Source organism: Adiantum capillus-veneris, chromosome 15 (assembly GCF_014529385.1).
Source record: "Adiantum capillus-veneris isolate H3 chromosome 15, ASM1452938v2, whole genome shotgun sequence".
Taxonomy (NCBI): Eukaryota; Viridiplantae; Streptophyta; class Polypodiopsida; order Polypodiales; family Pteridaceae; genus Adiantum; species Adiantum capillus-veneris.
Genome location: NC_140945.1, coordinates 2933315 through 2959928, shown reverse-complemented (window position 1 = coordinate 2959928; position 26614 = coordinate 2933315). Strand labels below are relative to the sequence as shown.

The following is a 26614-nucleotide window of genomic DNA, read 5'->3' as shown; positions in this document are numbered from 1 at the left end:
ATGCTTTGCGGAAATCCACAAAGCTACAATAGATCCGTCTCCCATGTGATCTGCCCTCCTCAATGATGGCTCTAAGTGTCAAGATATGGTCAAGAGTAGAAAAACCTCTCCTGAACCTTGCCTGCCCGACTGCACGTATCCCCTCCCTCTCTGCTCATCTACTTAGCTGCTTCTCAAGAATAGATGCGTACAACCGTGCCAATGTGTGTCCAATCATGATAGTGCGATAATTCCCAGGCTCCATAGGGTCTTCCGACTTGAAGATAGGTACAATAGTAGATAGGCTCCAAGTATCAAGCAAGCCCTCACACATGGCACAGTTAAACATAATTGCTAGAAGCTCTGCTAGTAGATCTCTGGCATGTGTGAAATGCTCAGCCACTAAGCCATCATGATCATATGCTCTCCCAGTCCTCATCTTGTCAATGGCCTTCCTCACCATCTTAGCGGTGAGAAAAGCACATGTGTGTGGGCATGGATCGGGGGGGTCAGGAAGGGGGGCTGCTCAAGAACTGTGTACAGAGATGATGCGTACTGCCCCAGGCCTCTATAGAAGTGATGGCAAGGGGGGGGGGGGGGGCAGTGCTCATGAAAGAGCTGCCATGCCTCATGTGAGTCCTGACTCGAGAATAGCTGGTATAGATCTTGCTCTAGGCGAGCCAAAATCGCCCTCTTCTTCCGCCGCACTAGGCGTCGGAAGTCAATCTGTGATTGTCTGTGAGTGATGTTCCTCAAAAGCACCTCCCTCTGAAGTCTAGCTCTAGTGTCCCAACATTCCTCATCATACCAACTATTCTGGGGCATGCTCCTCGAATGGCGTCTCTGCTTAGGCTGGGTATGTGGGTATGCCTCTATTGCTGCATCATGTAGTGTCTGTCAGTATAGTAGTAAGCTCCTCCAGAGGTCGCTCTGGCTCCTCTGTGCACAGGTGTCTGTAGATCCCATCTATGTATACAGAGCGTGTCTCTTGTGTGAAGGTGTAGCGAGTAGGGGCTGCTGCCCGTGGCCTGTGTTGTAATTCAATGGAGAGGAAATACTTGCTTTACATGGCAGGTACATGACCCATTACAACATTCTAAAAATAGACCTAATTGTTTTGGAAAACCTCAAATAGTTTTTTTGTCACCTTGTTTTGTGTTTGTTTAGAAACGTTTCACGTGTTTGGAGTTTTGTTTGGTTTCGAGTGGAGGAAACAGGTTTTTGTTCTACGATGAGTAGTTCCCATGCATCCCCTCAAGGCAGGTCTTCATTCTCATGATAGAGCACTGTTTGGTGTTGGTCTTATGGGCTGAAATCAGCCAACCAAATGCCATTCCTATACCATTGTAAGAGCATTGAACTTGATTGACACTCATCTCTCTATTTTGTGGATACTCAAAAGAAAGGTAAAATGTACTCTAAATAAATCTTGAATGCATTGTCACCATCTTGCTAAGTGGAAGATACTGTCATGTCCAAAGTGGTAGTTCTTAAGGACACTTTCTTGGCATTCATTGTATGGAGAGAACAAAGATACACCTTAGCAACCATGTGACAACCACTAGCATCAACCTCCACACACGAAAGTCCTTGTGCAAAACAAAATGAAACAAAAATCTTTCGATGAACTCCCAGGTGCCCCTCTTGCTCTAATCTCTAGCTAGTAGCATCCCATATAGCTCTATGCGAGAGTTTAGAGAGCTTGTCAGGCTAGGCCATCAAGGCATCATGAGCTCTAAATTTTTTTTGCACGTTGCCAAGTTGAATGCACAAGTGGGAAGAAGCGCTCTGATACCAATGTTAGTCCCTAGCCGGATTCATCCTACACATAAGACATGACACAAGCCATACTCACATGTAGACAAGCGTAAATAGTAGACATCAAGTGTAAATAGCAGACATTAGGCTCACCTCCAAGCCATAGATCCAATCTCAAGGGATTCATTGAAAACGTATGGGGGAATGTCACTTGCATGCAAGCAAATAGAACCCCCCCCCCCCCCCCCCCCTCATCCATGGACCCTATAGCACCATTCTAACTCCCTATCCACAAATGCTAATTTAGTCATGTACTCCCATTACTACGGGGTTTGTATAGGGGCTTTGACCCCTCCGTAATATATACGGGTTTTAAATCTCTCTATTTACAGTTGTAGATATTGTGTCATTTTGAAAGAAATTCTAGAGTTTCCTTTGTACATTGACACTAATTTCAAAAGTTTGTCAAATAGGTGTGCCTCCTACTCAATAGGATTCCCATAGGGTATTTAAGTTTTTCAAGAAAGAAAACAACCTCAAACCCCTATATGGAAAATCTGAGACGTCTTGAGGAGTTTTTGTGATTTCAAAGTTTCACCCCCCACCGCCCCCCCCAAAAAAAAACCCCCAACCACCAACGCCAATATATATGGTAGATGTTGGAAAGTAAGTGAGGGTTACCCCTATTGAATATGCTTATGCAACCCCTATCCAAAAACCCCCCTTCCTTACACTCAGGTGTTACCATAGGGACCTACATAGTGAATCCCCCGAGCAGCCAATACGCGCTCAGCCCCAAGCTTGGTAGCCTGCGCCCAATGGGCTAGTCCCTACCACAACGGGTAGTGACACATACCACCAAGCCCACACGGAATCGGGTGTGCGGGTAGAGCTGCCAAAGTCCCAGAGTCCAAGTCTGGTGATTACAAAAGATGTCTCACAAATGAGACTACAGAGTCCAGACCTATTTATAGGACTCACTTAAGAAGTGTCCATATTCACACTTTGCTGGACATAGCTTAGGTGTCCATCCTAATGTCTCGGGGCATAGCAGTAGTAGTGGACAAAGAAGGGTTCAAACTTTAAAAAGTAGAAATATATTGCTGGTCAACCATGAGTGCAAAATACCAGTAAAGGAATGAATGAGGCTAAGGGTTGATCTTAAGCGCAATGATGGAATTAATACTAGGAAACAGGGATGCTAGAAAGCACTGGATATTTCTTTTGTATGTGGAATATATTTATGATGATACATACTCCAACAATCTGGACTATTCTTTTAACTAAGGACTACTTCCATATGGCAAATGTACAACATTTTTGCACCAACAATGAGTTTATCATGTTTGTTTTGTGCTGGATAATCTTTTTTCTGTTCTAACTTGCGTCTGCTGGAGAAATGTGAAAGGTTCCTTTGTGTGTGTGTGTGATTAAAGATGGAGGCTCTGCAAATGGATTTAATGAAAGCTCTGGAGCGAGCAACTTCATCTGAAGCAGAGGTTGAACGGTACAACAAGGAAATTAGAAAGCTGAGGGAGAGACTCAAGTCCATGGAAGACGAAGCTAGCAGGTTGGATTCTGAGCTCAAAGCTACTGTGTCATTTTTACAGAAGGAGAAAGATGGTGTTGCAAAAGAAAACCAGGTCTTACTGGAACAGGTGATACTTACCGCTCCTGTTGTAGTCACCATAACTTTGCCAGCTGTAGCACCTGAATCTGTGCAGTGCGCCTACAACTTGTCACTTTCAGCTTAGCGTATTAACCACATAAAAGCCTATTTTTTCCATGTACACGACATTATGATTCTCCTCATGGTTTGATTTGTGGCACACGTCGAGAAATTTTGGAAGGTGAGCAGATAATACAAAAAAATCAGCGCCCATCCTACTCTCAGCATCAATAAATCAGAACTAGATTTCCCCCCCTCCATTTTTGGTAGCAAGCCGACTGCATTGATTTTTCTTCATGTCTACACAGTGGGCTGCAGAACATAAATAGAAGAATCGGGAAGATTTTATTGTTGATGGCACAATGTCGCTTTATTAACCATAAGGCATACACAATAGCTGCTTCAACGGTGTTATAGATTGAATAATGATTTACAGCCATGAATGTGCACAAACGTTGGATAGGAGAGATATCGTGGGTTCCTCCTGTGTATTGGGCACATTTCCCATTCTTTGTCGCTTCCCCTACTTTTGCTGATTCTGATACTTGATTCTTAAGTTGAAACGGGGTGAGCTCATCTATGCTGCAAACCAATGTCCCTTTAAGAGCCCTTGTCCATTGCAAGATTGTTATCATCTCTTTGAAATTTGGTTGCTTACCATTGACCTCTAGATTCATCAAATCCACAAAGTCAACAAAGGGGACAAATTTGGACAATCATTCTTTCATGCCATCTATCTCTCTGATAGATTTCTTCATTCTTGTCACCCTATCTACCTTTCTGCCGTCATCCGGGAGGCTTCCCATGCTGATGTATTTCTTCAAGCTTCTAACCCTTATCTTTTTCCTTAAGTGCTTACCAAACTTGCTTAACCACCTTGCATTGAATTTCATATCTTTGGATTAATTCTTGATGCTTTTGTTCAACCGCTTCTTCATTGGACAGTGGTTCCACTTGCACTTCTTGCTTGTTACCCTGTGCCTTGTAGCTTTGTCTTCAACTCTGAAGGTTTTCTGAGAACATCTTTTTTTTTAATTTTGGCGAGGAAAAGGGCTGTATTCTGTGTACAAAAGAGACCTCTCCATGGCCTATCAGTTCACGTCATTGTGTCTTTAGCTCTTGCTGTAAATGGGATCCCCATGGTGCTGGTTTGGTTAAAGGGGGAGGTATCATAGCCACATGAATCTGGGAACAATGAGCAAACAAGACTGGGGAACATGGGACAGGGCCAGGAACGTGATCTACAAATGGGGGGATTGTATGTATGGTCGCATGGATAGTGAGTGTTACCTACAAGGAGAATGATGCTATGATAGTCATTAACCATGTCCAAAAAGAACCACGATCATCGCATTACATTGTATAGCTACATAGACGACGGAATGGTGCTGTAATTGTTGAACAAGGAATTATCTTTTTTAGTCACTACACTTCCTGCTTGTCTTTTGGGGGTAGTAGTTGGATGGTATACTGCAAGATATCGTTTGACTTGGAGATTTGTTGTAGATATCCTCGTTTGCAAAATCCTCACATGAGAGTTCCAGATTGTTCACTCGGGCTCCTTGAGCCGTATTCCTTTCTAGGAGCTGAGAGGGTTAGAGTTTGGTATCTCTCTAGATTTGTCCGGTCAGTCCGAGTATCTCCCATTGATAGATGATAGGGAGTGAGGGCTGTTTTGTGGCTGTGCCGGTATTTTTCTCATGTCGAGTAGTGTATAGCCATGTGTGGTTCGTTTTGGCCCATATCATGGCCATGTAGCCTTCTGCAAGCTTGCTGGATTTTTTCCATGCCTTTTTTCCCGGAAAAAGAGATCCTTTCATTAGTTAATAAAACTACCCATATGGTTACAACCACCTCTGCTAGAGAGGGCTACATCAACAACAAGGGGAGACTCTCCCAATGAAAAAACAGAATATGTACAAATGGGCTAAATCAAGAGATGGTAGGAGGAAAGAGCCACACGGGTGGACGGTAGTGCCATCTGGGTGCCCCATGGACCCATGGACCATGGTGAAAAAAGGCCCTTGGCGCAAGAGTCGTAGGAATGCCTCTCTACACTCCCGCATGAGGTCGGAGTTGCCCTGGAGTCTCTCGAACTTGCCCTGAGAGTGTGAATTAGCTCCAACCAAAAATTACAAATAGTCTCTGCCGGAGGGACAAGGCGAGCCTCGAAGATGCGGAAGCGTCGGGCCCACCAAATGAACCAGAGTGTCAGGCCGCAGATGAGCTCCCAATACATCTCTCTCTCACTGCACCACTCCTGGGGGGTAAGCTCTGTGGCTAGTTGAAGCGTAGATTGACCCCCTTGGATCACTATCATCCTGCTCCTGGAAGCCAACTCAAATTGGAGCGTAGGGCCTTAAGTGTGGACCAGGCTGCAGCACCTCAAGCAGAGTTACCCGGAACGTGGAACGGGAACGGCGACGGGCCTCCCTGCGGAACGGGGGAACGGGAATGGGTCCGAAACGGGAACGGTGCGGAACGGGAGGCTAAAAAAACACCCAAATATTGTTTTTCTAGCGTTATGTGTTTGAATACAAGTAGTACTTGAGTCCTTTGACTCTAATACCCACAAAAAACATGATTCAAAGACCATTCAACCTTAATGACTTGATTGGGATGTGCGACGCCCAGAGTACATAGCACAAGGCGCTACAAAAAAACCAAAGGTGACCTAATGAGAGTCGAGACTACAAGGGGGCCAAACTAGTGGCCACAATACAGGTGACAAAATACCATAAAGATGCTAGTAGCTACAAATGTCAAAGAGGGCAAGGCTCAAGCAGCCATACAAAAAGGTAAGGATAATGGAAGTCCTAAAGTCGAAACTCTCGAGCCTCAAGACTCAAGACTCAAGAGCCACTAGCCTGAGAGGCCTCCCAATTCGTAGTAGCCGGCTATAAATCATGCACATCCTCCCATTCCTCATCATCCAGCTCTAGGCCTGGCTCGATCTCAACTACGGATGAAGTACCTAGTGTTGGTGGATGTGCATCTCCACCTGCCTGAGGAGCCTCTTGCTCCATCTCCCACTGTGTAAAAGGATCTGTTTGTTTGTCTGTACTCTTGCAAAGCATTTTCAAATTTGCGCTGACAAAGACAAGATCATTAGCCTTTTCCACTTCAAGCCGATTCCTCTTCTTGGAAGCAATGTGGCTAAAGTTACTCCACAATTGCTCCAAGCATGAGGTACTGACTGACTGGCTGAGAATACGGATCGCCAATCTCTGAAGCTCAGGGCCATCAAAGCCATAGTCCTCCCACCATAGCACTGAACCTATCTTCCTGCGATCAATCTGAGCATCTGGACTGCCAAATGACACCCGCAGGTTCACATAAATGTAATTGAGCATCTCTCTCTCTCTCTCTCTCTCTCTCTCTCTCTCTCTCTCTCTCTCTCCGACATTGTTCATTCCACCGTTGGAGTACAGCAGGGATGCCCACTGTCCCCTACTTTATTTGGTATGTATATAGATGAGGTATCAGATTACATTGATAGAGAGGGTGACAGAGGTGCTCAACTTGCAGGGTCATGGATCCCTTTGTTGTTGTATGCAGATGATATTGTATTGATTGCAGAATCACCAGATGGAATGCAGAGGCAGTTAGATGCATTACATAAATTTGCGGAGGACAGCGGACTGTCGGTAAATTTAGGTAAAACCAAAGTTATGGTGTTTAATACCACACCGCAGTGGGTTAGGAGATCGGCACCTACATTTGCATATGGCCAGGATACAGTAGAGTACACAGATGCATACACATACCTTGGTGTGGTATTTACAGGACCGAAGTTTACTCTTAAGAAAGCAGCGGATGCTAGATTGTCCAGAGCCTCTGCGGCCTTGGGAGGGTTGGAGAGGATGTGTTCACAAGTGCAGTTTCAGGAACCACGAACGAAACTTTGGCTCTTTGATACTGTGGTGGCTTCGGCTATGCTTTATGGGGTCCAGATTTGGGGACCATCTGTGGATTAGGATAATTGGAAGTCAATGGAGAGACCTTTGGTATCTATGATTGCCCGAATGATTAGAGCCAAGGCCTCCGTACCACACGCGATTACCCGAGCGGACCTAGCTGCCCCTCCGATAGAAATTGAAGCTCTTACCAGATCAGTGTCCTTTATACATGGTTTGTGGGATACAAATAATTGCTGATATACTAGATTGGCCCTCGAATCCTCTTGACAATTAGCAATGAAAGGAGATACATCATGCTGGTATGCGCAACTGTCCTCGTGGTTTCAGAGACACGGGTTCAATATGGAAAGATTACCCCCCTTCCAATACTCTCTTGAGGCTCACTGGCAATCACACGAACAGAGATTAATAAAATCATCCTCCAGGATCTTATACAGCTGGACACTAAGAGGACATGGGTAGACCCTACACAAGAATTGGGCACGAAGATGGCCGACTATAAAGAAAACTTCCTACAACTATCTGAAGATGGTTTTGTGATTCGCCCGAGCTACATGGATACCCACGTGTCTCATGGTTTGAGATGTGCTATTGGTCAGATTCGTACATCCTCACACCAGTTGGAAATTGAATTTGGCAGATTTAGGGGAATCCCACCTGAGAGCAGAATTTGCAAGTTATGCGGAATGGAGCCGGAGATAGAATTACACTACATATGCCATTGCACCGTATACTATGAGATACGTGGGCGTTTCCATTGCCTATTTAAAGAAGGCTTTGGACCTCTAGATAGAGTCATGCAATACCAAGATCAAAGGTGCCTAGGCATGTACCTACTGGAACTACATCGGCATAGGGATAATCTAATGAGAAGACAAAGAGCACTACAGCCTTAGAGGCAGATCACAGATTTCTTCGGATCGAGAGAAGCAGGAATGGAAGGAGAAGCAAGAGGCCAACAGCGAGCACAAAGGAGTACCCACATTCATACCAAAGGCATCCTCATTGACAGGGCGATTGAGCTTAGGAAATCGAGACGACCACGACAGAGATGCAGAATCACACTTCACCGTAGGAGACTACAACAAAGGATTAGAAGCATTCTAGCCAGACACCCAGAATGCTCCTAAGAAGTTTATTTAATACTTTGTATTTAGTTTTCACATTTATTTTCACACTTTCACACTTTTCACACTTAGTACTTTAGTACTAAGGTACCCAGACATTGTAACAGATTCACCACTTTTGTATTAGTTTGGTCTCATAGGTCATCCTGGCCTTTTGAAGACGTTAATATAACATTTCATTTCATTTCATTTCTCCTCTTGTGCCACACACATACCGTGAGCACTCAGCAAAACTTAAGTCTCATATTAGCTCTCTGTTTTCCTTCAAGCAGGAACCATCATGCCGAATCTTATATTAGATCGTTACTTGGTACTTGGTTAGTGAATCTCCAGTTGGTAATGTTAAATGTTTATAGTAATCATTGATGTGTCCCCAAGTAGTTTGCATGATATACATTTTCTAAATCTTTAATGAGAAATGGAAATTTTGTTAAATGTTCTCTCATTTACTTGTTTTTTACAAAGGTACGTATTTTTACGTACATAAAAAATTATCCATACGGAACGGCGTATAGTACGTACAGATATGTACTGTACATTACGTATGGTACCACCTAGTCGTGAAGCATAAGAATATCAATCTCACCGCCCACAAGGCATCGCTGGAGCTCCCGACGCAACTGACTCCGCTGACGTTGAAACTAGGGTCCTCCTAATTATTGCACGTTCCATGAGACAATCCTCATGGAGTCGGTGAGAGAGAAGAGATGCTGCAACAACAGCCAATCTCAGGTCTGCTTGGGTGGGAAGTAATCCACATCCAAGCGACCCCGAGATAGGCGTGACTTAAAGACTGTCCAACCCAAGCCCAAAAAGAACGTGCTATCTGTCAGGCTATCTCCTCTGTTTAGGAGTCCTCATGTATATACACATAGCACGGTGGGCTCTGCGTTCCAGCAAAGAAGTGTACCACAATGTGTCTACATCCTGTTGTGTCCGGGGGTGTCACTGAGAACTTGGCCAACGGCCACAAGGTTTGTATCAGATCTGTAACCCCCAAGTCTCCCATGTGGTGAGAGAACTCAAGACCCTGAGCCAGAAGCGAGTCCAACACAGAGTCCAGAGTCCACTCAGATTGGTCCTTGCCACATAGAGGAAAAGAGAAGCCAACCGCTATGTCGAGGGCATCTATCCCTCTAGTTGCAAGGAACAGATTATGGACTCTGAAGCAAGACGCCTCAAATTCTGGTAAAGAGTCGCCAAGGAAGCGTGTGAATCGTAAGCGAAGAAGTCCCATCGGCGACGAAGGTCGAAACTTGTCAATCCTTGAGGGTCAACGGCAAAGGGAGACGTCTGCACCAGGAGGGGTTTCGTAAGAAGGTATGCTCCTCTCACTAGACCGCTCGTGGCAAAAGTGCTGCCAAGAGACCTCCTAGTAGTAGGGGGGTTAGCAGGTGGAGAAGAAGGGTAGGGAGTGGCAACGGGGAGAGGCAAAGGCGGGGGCGGGGGGAGGAGGGGCTGTCGGTGGTGAGGCTGAGGCGGAACAAAGGTCTTGTCCTGCTGTAAGGGGTCAAAAGGGTTGCGTGTGGGAACCCCCTGTTCTAGCCTGGTGTAGGTGACCATAAGGAGGGCCAGACTGACGTGGTGGTCCCTGTCATCGACGGTCACTGACTTGCTACCATCCCTCCTTTGCCTGGTTACCAGGCATAGAGGAGGGGTTTGTTTGAGCTCCCTATGTCTCTACCTACTGTGTCTGGCCAGCCCTAGGAGGCTGGGTCTGCGTCTGTGCCGATGGTCTGGGCCCCCTCCGTGGACAGGCCTTTGCACGATGGCCCATCTGCTGACAAATAAAGCATTGGTATGGGAGGCCCGAATACTCCACAATTTGGCGGAGCCAACCACCACTCACCCGAGGGAGAAGGACGACCTTTGGGAGGGTGTAGGTGTCACGTGCCAAAACGCCTACTGAAGAAATGTCAACTGCCTTGGAAGCTATAGAAGCTGTCGTGCGGAGTGTCTCGAGGATAGTCTCAATCTCTGAGCCAATCTTCAAAAGGAGCGGGAGGTACTCGCTCCTCAAACCTGGGAAGCAGACTGAGATGGGGAGGTCTACCTCCTAAACAAGAACATCGGTAGCCAGAGAGAATCCATGGTGCCACTGCCGAAAGTGAGCTCTAGTTGCTCGAATGGCCAGGGGGCTCATCGCAATGACCTTGGACGCCATCTCAGAACACTCAAACTCTATCAGATAGTAGCCGCGCCCGAGAACCTGTATGTTGATGATCTTGCCCACCTCAGCTAAAATGCGAGCTTGGAGGAGATCTTGCACCTCCCCTCTGCTAGGTCTGGTGCCGATAATCTTGCAGATAACAAAGGTGTCTTGGAGGCGCGCCACCTCTGCCTCTAAGATCGTGTGCTCTGTTGGAAAAAGAGCAATTCGAATGGTCGACTCCGCGGTGTCGGGCGAGGGGGCTTCAGTCAAGTCCCTTCGAGGTGGAGCAGGAGCCTCCATTCTGTGTCTGCTGTTGGAGAAAAGACGAGGCGGACGATGTCGGCGGAGAAACAGTAGCGGTAGGCCAAACTCAGCACAGCCAAGTAGGGCCGGAGCTGCTTATCCACAAAGGCGAGGCCAAAAAGCACACGCAAATGAAAGAGAGTGAGGCTAAACCGAGGCGGGGGGGGGATTGAGTACAAAATGCAGGGCTGAGGGCTGCGCACAACAGGTGGGCAGCACGCTGGGCAGATATGGGAGAAGGGATTAGCGAGCGGGCTGCGCACAGCCATGGGTAGGCCAGCGTGCGCAGGGCAGGGAGGCGTGCAGGCAGCGGCAGCGGCAGGGGCTGGGGGGGGGCGCGACGAGGAGTGCAAAGTGATGGCGAGAACCGGCAATAGCGAGCGCGTCGAATCCAAGTTAAAACCGTCTCTTTCCATACCGTTTAGGTGCTCCCAAGTGCTCTTTTGGCCCTTCTCCATATTTTTCCACATTTATGGTCTATTTTCTATGTGGTCGGGGCTGATTTGTGGGTTGGGTAGCCAAGCTTTGGCATTATATATAGGACAGGGGGACCACCTCTCAGGGACAGTGTGTAGCCCAACAGGGCACCCTTAGTCGCCACCCAAGGCCACAAGTAGCCATCCATGCAGACTGTCACGTAGGCTGTAATGTCGTGATGGACGACATGACGCCATCTGGACGACCGACCAGATGGCCCAGACCGTGGCCGGAGTGCCACGGCGGGGTGCCATCGGGGGTTCAATGGGTGAAGACGGCCGTGCCGGAGTGCACGGGCATCCGGGCTAGTGTGGATGGTAGGCCACACACTAAAAAGCCCGGGAATTTGGAAGGCTTCCTCATTATTCTCCTCTACGACTGGGTGGTGAACGAGGCTTGTTGTTCTCCTTGTGCATACTCAGAGTAGTATGCAGTACGGGGTTGTAACGTTGGTATCAAAGCCGGAGGTAGGTCCGCCTGTGAACGGGCCCACATACACCTTAATCCACCATTGATTGGATCAAAAAAGGATTGAGAAGGTAAGGCAAATCAAATTTCTACGAGGAAGAAGACTGCAGGGATTCGACACCATAGCTACACAGAGGAGACTCTCTTGAAGTGCTCTACACTTTGCTCTCTTCATTTCATTTCATTTCATTTCTCTTGCGCGCCCAAGTCTAGCCCTCCCCTCTCTCTTCCCCCTTCTGATGCTGAGCCTTCATAGGGCGTGTGGGGGGGCTGCACCCCTCAGCTCGACCCACAATCCAAAACCCTAATCCATTAACATGGAGAAGAAATCATTTTCAGCCGCTGTGAAGATGGGAAGGCCACCGGTTTTGCAACCTTTGTCGACACCCTCACATTGGGAGAATTACCTGCTCCAAGAACTCAAGAAAGTGCAGAATGAGCTTGCTCTTCTGAAAGCAAACATCGCTGTCAAAGATGAGAAGATTATGCAATTAGAAGCACAACTACAAATCAACCAGGAACACACCATCAGAGAGGAAAATAATCAAGCAGGTACCAACCTAGCTCAACAATAGGTAACAAATCAACTGGTTCATAAGGTCATTGCAGAAATGCAAGAAAAAGAGAAAATATAGGACAATAAGAAGATCATAAGGATTGGAGGAATGCGGGATGATTGGTCACAAGCCGCCATAGAAGAGGATGACGAATACATGACAGATACAAATATATGGAAATTGAAGTTGCAGAAAGAAGTCCCCTTTGTTGACCTCGGAGACCTGGTTCACATTGAAATAAAAGGTAAACAAGCAGTTGCAACATATGATACCATGGAGGAGAAAATCAAAGTCATGAAACAGACTAAGTCTCTCCAAGGGACTAAGGTATGGATATGAGACAAGATCACCCCCTTGCAGCTTAAAGAGCGAGCCAATGAACTAGCCAAAGTACGCGAAGCAAGGAAAGAAGGCAAATGGGCAGTCTACAGAGGAGGAAAAGCACTCATTAGAGAGTTCAAAAATCCCATACCCCAAAGTAGTTATCTACTTCTCCCCCTTTTTTTGGAATAAACTCATGGATCACCACCTTTTTCAATTTGAGCTTTTAGGAGAGTAGTAAAAGCCACAATGTAAAAACAGTAATCTCATGACCATGGAGCTCTGAGATACTGTGAACTACCTTTTATTTTTCTTTTGTTTTGCTGACACCTGAGGAGGTACCTATTGTACATTGATTGGTCCCATGGGTCGATTTTGGGCTTCCAATGGACGTTAATAGACTTTCTTTCTTCCTCCTCCCTCTCTCTCTCTCTCTCTCTCTCTCTCTCTCTCTCTCTCTCTCTCTCTCTGAGCGTTCACCCTCTTCCTCCCGCTGTCGCCCCTCCTCCTGCTCCTCTCGCTTGCCCTCGTGCTCCCCATTCGTTGTCTGAAGGCAATTTCGTGTGCTTCCGGCGCCTTGGCGTGGCGCTCGTCAGTTTCCTTACTGCTGCCCTGTCCGTTTCCTTTGCGCTGCTGCTGACGAGCGACCTTGACTGCACCCCGCTGTCGCCGTGCACCCACAGGCATGTCGTTTCTTGTCAACGACTGCAGCGACATTATTGCTTGTCACTGACTATTGTACGACGCCATTGCTGCGTTGTGCAACACTACCGCCTTCTGTGCCCAATGCTGGTCTACTCTCAAGTGCCGGAGGTAGGCTTTCAGAGCCTCAGCTGCCCAATGACAGGCACTGTCGTCGCCGTGTGCTGCCGCTTGGCGCAGTCCTCACAATCCCCGCAGCTGCCGCCCCGTTTGAATCCGCCGTTGGAGTTATCTGTCACACCTCCTCTCTCACGCCGCTGTTGTGCCGCCTCTCTCATGTTACAAAGAGCATGGAGTAATGTAGAAAATTCGAGGTATTCAAGTTAATTGATTTAAAGCTTCAAAGTACTAAGCTCACTAAGGGGCTCTTCATGTGTGTGGGCAAGCAGGTTTTCCAAGAAAAGTTTTAACAAGCGAAGTTCAGTTACAAAGTCCACAACGGTAGACTCCTGCGACAACATGAAGATGGAGCTTTTGGAGTGGCCGACTCCTGCAACAGATTTTATGACGCAATGCCGACTTTGACACCGATTCTTGATTCTTGGAAGAGGGGGGACGACTATTTTTCTTTATTGGTGATTTGTTAGCGCTTGTTTATGCAAATCTCCATTATTACATTTATTAGCTAGGAAAAAAAAAAAAATTCCCGTCATATTGTGTCCCCCCTACTCTCTACTTCTCTAGATTTTTTGGGTTTGTGCTCATTGGTTGCAGGCTTAACCCCGACCGAATTGTCTGGCAGTAGATGCCAGGTTCTCTCCGGTTGTGGAGTGCGTTCGCTAGTCATCTCACGTGACCAACATTGTATCGATCCGGAGCATGTCATAAAGTGACACTTGTTGAAAGGTGTTCTTCAAGATGGCTTTTGTTGTAGGCTTGGATCCTTCAATCTGGGATTCCTCTAGTCCTTTGATCTACTGTAAGTCAGCCACTACTTCCAAGAAAGCTTCATCAATATCGGAGAGCATAGATGAGGATCCTCGCTTGGCACTAGGTGATGGCTTATCGACAGTTGGAAGCGGGGTATTCATTGGCAGGATAGTGGGGGGAAGAGTGGAACTAGTTGGCTCTTGGACATGCTTGAACTTGTCCTGAGGGGCCCCCACATGAGTAGAAGGTGATGGTTGAGGGATGGAGCTTATTGTTATCAGGTTGAGATTTGGAAAGGTGAGGTCTTGTTGATTCGGACTTGGGCCTGAAGATGCGGATGCCCTTTGCTTGAGACAATCCTTACTGTAGTGGTCCTTAGCATTAGGGCAATGACGGCAAGGAGGAGATCCTTCAGGTAAAGGACATTTGCTTTGGTAATGACCATATTCTCCGCATCTGTAGCATAAAATGGGGAGATTGGATGGACGAAACGGGGGCGAGGTGGCCTCTGCTCCTGTTGCATGGAGGTGGAGGGTGCAGTGTAGAAGCTCTGAGGGGCTAAGGGAGCATTTGCATTATAAAATCTTTGAGATGGAAAAGCTCTTTGCATACCTTGCATAGGAGGGGTATTCAACAAAGGCAGCATGTAGTTTGAATGGCCATATGGGGAAACCATGTTGGATGCAGGTGCTAACCCTTGTTGGAGAGGAGGAACGAGAATTTTCTGTATTTGTGTCGCAATCCCTTGAGGTAGTAGCAATTCTTGTCCTCATGTCCCGACTTTTCACAAAAGTGGCAATAAACTCAAAGGTGGCATTCATGTGGGGGGTGCCTTGGCGAACGACATGAGCTACACCAAACCATAGACTTAGTCTCTTGCTGAGACCTGAGCTCTTCTAGCTTGCGCTTGATCTGTTCCAAAGCCTTATGATGTGCATGCGTCTTGCTGTAAGAGAGAAGGACCTCTTCTCTTGAAGTCTCTACCTGAGGAGAGTCAGTAAATAGCTTCCTTGCCCCCCCTTCTATCCTAGTAGCAGCAACAACAAACTTCTCCAAAGTGGCTTCAGGTCGGAGACTCTCTCTAAGTTTCTGCTGAGAAGTCTTAGGAAGAGCCTTCTCTACCCATTTCTTGACCATAAACTCACTTGGTTGCTGACGAAGCTTGGCGACCAAAGACTTTGTACTGTTCATGAGTTCTGCAAAAGTCTCTTTGGGCTGGATCATTAGGTTGGCCAATTCATCGAGAACCTTCTCTTGAAAGCTTCACAGAACTGTTGTCTTGATGTGGCCGAAGTCGTAAAGTGGTTTTGTGCAAAGTGACTGTACCATTTGTCTGCTAAGCCATCCAGGGTGGATTGGAAGAGTACTAGGTAGGAGTCTTCTCGGTCGAGGCCACGACCCTTGCAGAGGGAAACAAATCTCCTGCCATGGTCGCCTTCATCCTCTGTGCAGAGACCTTTGAAAGTTGGGAACTTGATGTTCACCTTAGCCAGAACGCTTGTCAACTCCTCCATGGCTATGTGCTCTTGAACCTGTTGCTCTAGAGGTTGCTGTAACACAGTGGGTGAGAACTATACCGCGGCAAGTGACCTTGGAGGTGAAAGTCTGGTTGAGGGAATGGAGGTAGATGCGTGGGAGGGTAGGGGTAACGGGGCTGGTGGACTTCTACTTAGCACGAAAGGTTGACACTTTTTGTGGTAGTACTTCAGCGGGCTCAGTAGTGGGCTTTTTCGATCTTTAGACTGCCTTGTATGTGTCATGCAGTAGCAACAATCCACCCAGCAAGCTCTAGGCGTCGAGATCCTCGAACTTGCTGGATAGTCTAGACCCACTAGACCCTAGACCACTCTTGTTGAATAGGGGCGAGAGAGACTAGACCAGCTAGACCAAGCTGGTCTAGGGCGAGGCGAAGCTGGTCTAGGGCGAGGCGAAGCTGTTCTAGACCAAGATGGTCTAGAGTGAGGCAAAGCTGGTCTAGGGCGAAGAAGCTGGTCTAGACCAAGCTGGTCTAGGGTGAGGAAAAAATGAGAGCACCTATAGCAGGGATAATGTGTCGTGCTCTCTACAGTGGGTGCTCATTAGTGCAATGTGCAAGAGATCTCACTAGAACAAAATGAAAACACAGAAGACAATGAATAACAGAGCAACAACACCATGACTCAACAGTGGAACCTGAACAGCATAAACATCGACTAACTTAAGGAAACCAGTACAGACTCTGGCATGGCAACACACTCAGCTCCAGCCCAGAACTCACGGGTACAATGGGGGTGTCGAGGCTCAACTGTGCAGGGATGGTGCATACGTGCATGTGCATGAACTCAAGATACTAGACTCAAGATGAATTACCATACAAAGTAGGTGGATGGAGATCTGGCATCAACCTGATGCCTCAGGTCACAATGTTGGCTTTAGGTCTGCAGCCTGCACGACCTGCTCCCTTCACAGTGACGTTTGCCGAGTAGCGGACAATCTACCCATTGGGCATAGTGGACAAGGTGCCTCTGCAGGTACAAGACTTTAACTTTAGCTTGGATTTTGTTGTGGTTCGTCTTCCCCAGGTTGAGGGAGGATTTCCTTTGCTCATTGATAGACCAAGGCTACGACACACTAAAGCACTGCATGATTGGGAAAACGACGCAATGTGGATACATATTCCTGGCACCACAACTCAGCAGTGGAACCCGAATAGCATGAACATCGACTAACTCAAAGAAATCAGTACAGACTCTGTCATGGCAACACACTCAGCTCCAGCCCAAAACTCACGAGTACAATGGGGGTGTCGAGGCTCAACTGTGCAGGGATGGTGCAGACATGCTGTGCATGAACTCAAGATGCTAGACTTAAGGCGAATGGCCACACATAGTAGATGATAATCATAGTGTATCCAACGACCGGAACCATCCACACATATGTATCTCCTAAAGAGACACCAACGGCTAGCAGATATCCCAATCCAGCTAAGCCTATCTCCAAACTGAGGTGGTGGTGATCTGGCCACGGTGTCCACTAGACCACCATCCGTATCACTTGCCACGTCTCACTGCCCAAGCGAGAGTTCGTCTAGTGTGAACTCCAGCCCAACTGTAACTAATTGCTTGTCATGTGCTAGTGACACTGTAGCCCTGCTACAGGTTGCCCGCCACAAGACCACTCATCGTCCCGGTGAGAGAGAACACTGAAACTAGAGAAAACACTAAAACTAGTAGAGAATACTGAAACTAGCAGGAAAATGCAATCAACGCGATTTGAGCTATGTGGAGAAGAAATGATGAACTGTTGTATTTGCAGAATATGAGGAAGAAGTAGGCAACCTGCCACAGTGAGATGGGCTGATAGAGAGCAGAAACCGAAGAAGGCCTGGCAAATGTAGCCAGTTTCTTCGAGGCGACTCGCCAACTGGCTTGGAATTTTCAATTTTTTCTCATTGCTACCATTGAGCTTGGAGTAGAGCTGTTGGCTGCTACTCACCAGCGCCACTCCGCCACATACACATCTATGGAGGAATCTCTGTGTGTCGCAGAGAGCGCGATTGCGGATAGAGACGCTACTATTTTTTCTTTGCGACACGCATTGCAAGAAAAGTCTAAAATCATTGACGACCTCCCAGCTCAGATGCAAGGACTTTGGGAGATGCTACTCCACGGTGGTATGGGATTTCAGGTTCCAGTGAGTAGGGGATATGGCTGGACAGGGTAGGGGATACACATACAGACTCCTGTTGGGTATACACAGCCTGGTAACTCTATACATTTCATGGGACCCTCTACACAGACGCATGTCGGATATGGGTGGCCTCACCGGTTTACCTACTATCCTCAGGGGTTTCCGCAGTCGACTTCCTTACCACATATGCAGTCGACACAGAGCATTCCTTGTGACGGCCTTGCTGGTGCACACCATCATGGCTGTGTTGGTAGACGGCCTAAGTACACTTCAGGCCAGGTGCTTCCATCCGCTGCGTAGCTGGTGGCTGCTCTAGGCACAAGGAGCCAGTTTTTCCAGAGCAACAGAGTTTAACAGCAGCAACCTCCCACCATCGATTTGATGGCTCCTCCTCCAGAGGCGGATACTTCTGGTGCAGTAGCGACGACTCTTTCTCTTGGGTGATAGGACTGCACTGCTCTGCTCAGCTTTCTTTTGTACATATGCAATGACTTCTGCATTCTCTTTGCTGTATAGTGTTCCTCTCACCGAGACGGTGAGTGGTCTTGGGGCGGGCAACCTGTAGTAGGGCTACAGTGTCTCAGGCACTGGGCAGGTAGTTAGTTGTAGTTGGGTTGGGGTTTATACTGGACGGACTTTTGCCTGGGCAATGACACATGGTAGACATATGGGTAGTAGTCTAGCAGACACAGGGCCAGATCACTACGACCAGAGTTTTTAGATAGACTTAGCTAGATTGGATAGTTGGGAGCCGTTGGTGGCTCTTTATGGTTGTATATATCCGTAGGTGTTTGGTGTTATGGGCACCATCACCTACTTTGTATGGTCGTTGTCTTGAGTCTAGCATCTTGAGTTTATGCACATGCACGTCTACACAATCCCTGCACAATTGAGCCACTACACCCCCATTGTACCTGTGAGTTATGGGCTGGAGCTGAGTGTGCTGCCAGAGTCTGTACTGGTTTCCTTGAGTTAGTCGATGTTTATGCTGTTCAGGTTCTTGTGTGAGTTGTGGTGTTGTTGCTCTGTTATTCACTGTCTTTTGTGTTTTCATTTTGTTGGAGTGAGATCTCACGCACATTGCACTGAGAAGCACCCGCTGTAGAGAGCACGACACATTACCCGGCTACAACTGTATCTGGCTTATTGTCATGCATTTTTTATAGGAGTGACCTTTTAGCTAGCGGCAACTCCAAGATCTCTTCACTGTGACACAGACATTCATGCAAAGACATTCAACTACTTATTATAAGACACACGGGTTAGTAATTGTTTTAGGGATGAGGAGGTGAGGTACATTGCAGCTTGGAAATGTGAATGGTAGGATAGGTAGGTACAAAGCTTGTTTGGTGGCAGAAGGTATGTATGTGATTGATTTTTGACGATGCATTGTTATAGTTGTGGTTGCATCAAAAGAATGGGTTTTACATCAGGTTAATGTAGAATGGGTTTGTATATGGTGATTTGCAAGAAGTGTACACTGTATATGATGCAGCTACAACAGTATGAGGCTCATCCTAATTATATCCGTAGGCTGAAAAAAGCATTGCACCAGCTGATGCAAGCACCAAGAGTATGGCATGTGGGGAATGTCGTGTACTTGTCTCTCTTGTTTTTTTTATATGGCTGATGGCGATTACTTCTTGTATGTGCAAAAATAGATAAAGGCATTGTGATTGTTTATATCTATGTTGATGGTTTGATCGTTTGAGATGATAATGAGGATGAAGTAGAAAGTGCGAAGACTCTTTTAGAGCACAAACTTGACATGAAATGTGTGAGCAGTATTGATTTTGGCATAGAATTTATATGCACCGATTTTTGTTCTCCACCTACTCTCCAATTAATGTGTAGAGAGCAGTTTCCCTCTTTTCTGAACCTAGAAGGTTCCTTTGGAGCTTATGTGGCAGACTGGTAGAAAACAAAGCCATTCGACGATCCTTTCAGAGTTTTGAGCCCAAGTCACAAGCCTCCCTTGTGACCTAATTATTCAGTACTTCATGTGGGATGCATGATCAATGAATATAATGATTTTCGCTTCTTGAAAGGATTAAAGAATTTCAGCGGACAGACTGCGGCTATTTAAATGACACAAAACAAGGTGCTGTTAAGAACAAGGGTCTGAGAGCTTAGGAGGTCTGCCTGAAAACAAAGGCAAGAATGACTTTGTATTTTGACAATCCTTCAAGAGCTTTCACTACAGGTCACAAGACATATTTGTAACCTGACTATTTTGGTACTTAATAATGGGGTCTGTGCTCACGAGCTGTTTCCAAATAGAATGATTCTCTCTTAGCAAAAGAAACAGGAGTTTCAGTGGGTGAAGTTACAGACTATTCTATGCAGTTTCTATGAAAGTGACACAAAACACAGTGCTTTTAAGGACAATGATCTGGAGTCAAGCTTGAAAGTAACACCGAAAGAATAAAAAAGAGGCACACAAAAGAAATGCCTGCCTTCAGGGGTGTTTTTGTATGCTCTTACGACTGATTTAAGACTTCAGGCATTTATGCTCTATGTCAATATGATTTGTTGAAGGTGACAAAATTATTTTGTAGGTGGTGAAACATGCATTTAATACTCCAGTATGTGGATTGAAACTGATATTTGTGTTTCCGGATTTTCTGACAGCTTTCTCGGAAGGACGAAGAGGTACTCTCACAAACGCAGGAGATAAATACTCTCAGGTCTATGCTTGCATGTTTAAGAGTCTCACGGCTGGAACTTGAAAGATTGAAAAATGAACTTCAGGGCACTAGTGGGCAGAGATTGACGAATGCAACACCTGAAACATTAGTGAGTATAAATGGGCTGTGCAATCTTACAGAAAAAATTCGAATGGCATTGCTCACTTCTGCTTTAGCTTACATGCCATCTTTTATGCAGGGAAATACAGTTCTGCAGAGCCAAATGGAACTGAAGAATGGGTCAATCAAGGTACCAAAATCTTCACTCTTTGAGATAGACAGTATAATTTATGATGAAAAAGCGTTTTGCTGGGAGAATCTGTTTGACTAGGAGGGACAAAGGGAACGTGGAAAGGTTATTGAAAACTACCGAGTCCCAACATTGGAACATGATCAACTCTGCCTATGTAACCAATATGTTTCCTTGGCAATTGGGAGGTAGCTAGTATTGATGGCATTAAAAAATATATAAAAAATCCTTAAACCGGTTAAATATTGGTCTCACATGGTTTTTCATCGCAGCTCTCAAAGCCAACGCATTTTGCATCTGTAGCGCAGATAGTGTGTCGTGCTCTCTACAGTGGGTGCTCCTCAGTGCAATGTGCATGACAATCTCACTCAAAACAGGTTGAAAACAGGAAACAATAGACAACAACGCTCACAGAGACACAACAGCAACAGTAGACCACAACAAATGACTCGACTATCTCAAAGAATTGATACAGACTCTGGCGTGGCAGCACACTTAGCTCCAGCCCAGGACTCTCAGGTACAATGGGGTGTCGAGGCTTAGATGTGCGGGGATGGTGAATAAGTGCTCTGTGTATAGACTCACTCTAGACGACTACGTGAAAGATAATCATGCCAATGACCTCAAAACGACTACTCATATGTACAACCATAAAGAGCCACCAACGGCTCATAAATGTCAGCCTAAGTCTATCCCGAAACTGAGTGGTGGTGACCTGGCCACGATGTCCACTAGACCACCGTCCGTATCCTGCCATGTGTCACTGTCCAGCCCCAGATAGTCCGTCCAATGTGAACCAGGCTAGACCAACTGTACCAACTGTACTAACTGTATGTCCTGTGAAAGTGACATTGTAGCCCTGCTACAGGTTGCCCGTCACGAAACCACTCACCGTCTCGGTGAGAGAACCGCTGAAACTGCTAAAAGACTGAACTGCAATAATAAATGACTACTGTACTGTCATGGTGAAAAGACTGTCACTCATCATCCCAGAGAAAGAGTAGTCGCTATAGCTGCACTTGAAGGATCGGTCTCCGGAGGTGGAGCCATCAAATCAATTGTGGAACTTCGTTGTAGGGACTGCTGAGGTGGTAGAGGCTGCTGGGCTCTGTTGTCCATAACGTGGCCGCCTGTGAAAGGAGCCGCCAGCTGCTGCACGGCAGAGGGTAACCCCTGTGTGGAAGAAAAGTGAGGACGACGAGTAACACAGCCATGGTGGTGTGCCCCAGCAACACCATCGCAGCAAGGAACGCTATGCATGTGGGACGATGAAGACTGAAACCCGTGAGGGTACTGTGGACTGTAGTATTGAACTGAAGGCTGAGACTGTGTGTATAGTCCCATGAAGTGCTGAGAAGGACCTGCGGTCTGCAATGGTGGCCCGGATCCAGTCCATCCAAACCCTCCCTGAGCCTGAAGCCTGAAGCCTGAGCCTACCAATCTCCATGTAGAAGCATTTCCCTAAACATTTGTACCTGTGCCCGAAGGTCTTCAATGATATCCGACTTTATCTTCAAAGCTTGTTGTAGCGCGATCCCAATCTGAGATGGCACTTTTGGCCACCTTTAGAGATCCCGCCATAGCTGCATATATGGCAGAGTGGCGCTGGTGCGTAGTAGCTAACTGTTCCGCTCCAAGCTCTATGGTGGCGATAGCATTCCTGGAGTCTTGTAATACTTTCTCCGAAAGATGTACCAGAGAAGTAGAGTTGGCCACCCCTGATGATGTCCCAAGTGGCATAGGTGGCTCACTATGAGGAGGCACTACTAGTCGAGTAGGAGCTGAAGTAGGAGCTGAGACGGGATCTGAGATGGTAGTTGCAGGTGGAGTCAGATGCGTATAGGTGAATATTGGGGAAGAAGGTAGAGGAATCTCCAAGGGAGAAGCCGCCGATTTGTCGTGAAATTCGGGAGTCGACACTGGTGGCGAGAGAGGGGTGGTAGACAGAGACCGCCGTGGAAGATGTGTTACTTTAGTCTGTTGGCTCTCCGATATTGGCAAGGAGATTAGAGACTCTGCTGTATCTTTGGCCACTTTTCTTTTATCTTCTTTTTCTTGTGGATTGCAGGATCAGCATGAATGTTTAATAATTTCCTTTTCCCTTGCACACTTCGCGTATCATCATCTACTTTGTCTGGTGTAACAGGAATACTTACAACCTAGGCCAAGAGAGGGGTTGCAAAGCATTTGAAGCTGAGCTGCACAGATCTCACCTGGGTCCGAAATCTTTTTGCCCGAGACTGTAAAGATGAAAAAAGGATCTGGTGAAATCCACAGGGTTGGGCATGGAGCAAACAGTAAAGACCGTCCCAATGAGATACTGTAGTGGGTAGTTCACATTTTCCTTTATCTTCTTTGGCATCTCTAGCTAGAAAGTAGTATCTAAAGATTGCCAAGATCTGTTTATTTCTTTCATAGTTCGGATGATTTGTACTGAGCATTTCCTCGCATGACTGAATTGTGGCCTCCTTAGAAATCTGAGAGAAGGTTCGAGTGGCAGGCTTCACAGCTGGAAAGATTTTCATACCCATAGCATGGCCTAGCCTTGTAGCGGTGAGTTTATGACCCCTGACCTTGGGAAAGTTCTTTAGAAGATCATGAATCATCTCTATAGGAACAGTGGTTGGGAGATCTTCGGCCAGTACTGTGAGACCCATAGTCTGTAGCTGGTCCTTGGAGAGGATTTGGCTGAGAGACGGTCTAGGTGGCTGTAGATAAACAACCAAGGAGAATGGTGTGCGACTTTTAGACGTAGCCGGCCTAGCAATTTCCTGATGGATGATTTCCTGTTTGCGTTTCTTTTTACCTGATGGTTTCAAGTTTGTTTCTTTTTTCAAGGTTCCTGCAGCACCAAAGGTTTTTGCTGCTGATGAGCACCAGAAATCTTTTTGGCTCGCTACTGCTGCTCGCCCCCCCCTTTCTGCGCCATCGCTACCCTCCCCCCCCCACCCGTTGCCCCTACACTGTCCCCCCACCCCCTTCAGCCCCTGCGCGTTGCCCCTCAGCCCACCCGCTGCCCCCCCTATCTGCGCGCTGCCCCAAAGGCTGCCCGCAGCCCGCTTCCCTCCTCTCGCTTTGCCTTCCCCCCGCTCGCTGCTGCTTGTGCACCCGCACATTGCACGGCTGCCCTCTTCGTCCTCGCCGTCCCCCCCTCCCCCCACCCCTATCCTCTTCGCTCCCGAAGGCCCTTTGCACCTGGCTCGGAAGCACTTTCTCTTCGGAAAAAGTGCCTGGCTGACTTGTTTGCAGGTTTTTTCTTCACCGCCCGCTTCTTTGACTCAGCAGTAGACACAGATGGAGGCTCCAGCTTCACCACAGAGGGACTCGCCTGAAGCCCCCTCGCCCGACCCCGCTGAGCCCACCATTCGACTTGCTCTTTCGCCGACAGAGCAAGCGAGCCTTGCCGCAGAGGTAGAACGCTTGCAGGCGACTTTTGTCATCTGCAAGGTTCTCCGCACTCGTCCTAGCAGAGGAGAGCTGCGAGACCTTCTCCAGGCCCGCCTCCTTGCAGAGGTGGGCAAGATCTTGGATGTCCAGATTCTCGGACGGGGGTACTACCAGATTGAGTTCGAGACTTCCGAGATGGCCTCCAAGGTCATAGCTATGAGTCCATTGGCCATCCGAGCATCACGCGCCCACTTTCGACAGTGGCGACATGGTTTTGAGCCGACTTCGGATGTGCTAGTAGAGGAGGCGGACATCCCCATCTCAGTCTGCTTTTCGGGTTTACGGAGGGAATACCTTCCACTTCTCTCCAGGATTGGCTCCGCCATCGGGACTGCCCTGGAGACACCTCGTACGGCAGCATCAGTAGCTGCGAAGGCGGTTGGCATCCCTTCAGTTCGAGTTTTGGTCAGAGATACCCACACGCTCCCGAAGGTCATCCTTCTGCCTCAGGTGAGTGGGGGTTGGTTTAGACAGAGTGTGGAGTACTCGGGTCTCCCGAACCAGTGCTTCATTTGCAGACAGATGGGACACCTAGCGAAGGCCTGTCCACGGAGGAGACCACGACCCGCACCTCAGCCTCAGCCTCAGCCCCAACCTGCCAAGGCTAGGCTGCAGCCACAGTGAGCGACAGCGCACAGATTCAGCGCCACCCTCCGAGCCTGGGGCTCTAGCGGAGGAGGGGTGGCAGCAGGCCCGTGGCCGTCGACGCCAGGGGCCACAGTGACAGCCTGGCACTCAGAGTGGCCCTCAGGTGCCTACTCAGCAGCACTGGGTTCCCACGGGGAACCGCTTTGATCCTCTTGAGCAGGAGGAGCCCCCTAAGCCAGCCTCCACCTCCGCTTCACCCTCGCCAGCCGCTTCGCCTTCCGATCTCCCCTCCTCCTCCTCATCCCCTCCCCCACCCTCTGCTCCTGTCCACTCCCCACCTCGCCCCCCCCATGTCTCTGTCGCCCCACCCCGTTTCTCTTCTCCCCCGCCCCCCCCCAGCCCCTTCTCCCCCTCCTCCTGCTTCAGTACCACAGTCGGCTCAGGAGACTGGTCCCTCGCCGGCGGCTAGGAGATCTCTTGGCAGCGCCTTTGCCACGAGTCGCCTAGCGAGAGAGGGTCAGCCCTTCATGCGGCCCCCTCTGCAGATTCATACATCTTCTCTTGCAGCTATCCCTCGTGGTTTGACGAGAATTGACCTCCGACGCCGCTGGGATTTCTTCGATTACGGGTTCACTCGCTTTCTCGGCGATTCCGCAGCAGACCACGAGGCAGCCTGCTTCCGAGTCCACGCTTTGTTCCTCGCCGCTAGGGGGACAGAGGCCTTGGACTCAGCAATTGGTTTCTCCTTCCCCCTTTGTGGTAGGACTGAGACAGAGTGGTCCCTCGACTCAGTGGTGGGATGGTTACATACACAGGCTCTTGAGTTCTCTCACCACATGGGAGAACTTGGCGTTACAGACTTGCTGCAGACTTTGTGGCCACTGGCCAAGTTTGCGGTGACACCCCCAGACTCAGCAGGATGTAGACACATTGTGGTGTACTTTTTTGCTGATACGCAGTGTTTGCCTTGCTATGTATACATCCATGAGGACTCCTGGACAGAGGAGGTTGCTTTATGCACGGCTCGCTCTGCTTGGGCTTGGACCAGGCACTCACTGCAGTCTCGCCTATCTAGAGGACGCTCGGATGCGGACTACTCCCCATCCAAGCCAGCCTCGAAGATAGCTCGTCTTGCTGCTGCGGCAGCATCTGTTCTCTCTCGCTCCCCATGAGGATCGTCTCGTGGAACGTGCAGGGACTAGGTGGGCCCCAGTTTCAACGACAGCGGGGCCGATTGCGTCAGGAGCTTCAACGTTGCCTTGTGGGAGGAGAGATTGATCTCCTTATGCTTCAGGAGCACCATTTGTCTGAGAGCCGCATTCGGCGATGTGGTCAGATTTTGCGTGGACGCTATGATACCTTTTGGTCAGCTGCTTTTGGACCTGGAGGCATCCAAGGAGGGGTATGTATGACTATTGCGGACTCATTGCAGCAGGCCATTGTGGGCAGAGGGATTATTGTGCCAGGCAGGGCTCAGTGGATTACTATGCAGGTTCAGGGTGGCCATGTGGGTTTCCTGAACATCTATGCGCCCAATGTGGCGAGTGCTCGTGCAGAGTTTTGGTCACAGATTGTTGAGTCTTTGCCACAGGCTGACCAGTGGTGTGTAGGAGGGGACTTCAACATGTTGGAGGACCCTTCTGACAGGATCGAAGGCAGCCATGCTACTG

General features: G+C 48.0%; 1 protein-coding gene across 7 annotated transcripts in view; it reads left to right on the top strand.

Moving 5' to 3' along the window:
- The window catches only part of LOC147440176 (uncharacterized), a 136025-nt gene that overhangs the window by 75291 nt on the left and 34120 nt on the right, over positions 1-26614 (top strand). For all 7 annotated transcript variants that reach the window (XM_086529941.1, XM_086529940.1, XM_086529942.1 and 4 more), the window contains 3 exons: positions 3174-3395; positions 20604-20768; positions 20859-20909. In XM_086529941.1, the coding sequence (XP_086386067.1) occupies positions 3174-3395; positions 20604-20768; positions 20859-20909 (438 nt within the window). The remainder of the gene's footprint in view (positions 1-3173; positions 3396-20603; positions 20769-20858; positions 20910-26614) is intronic.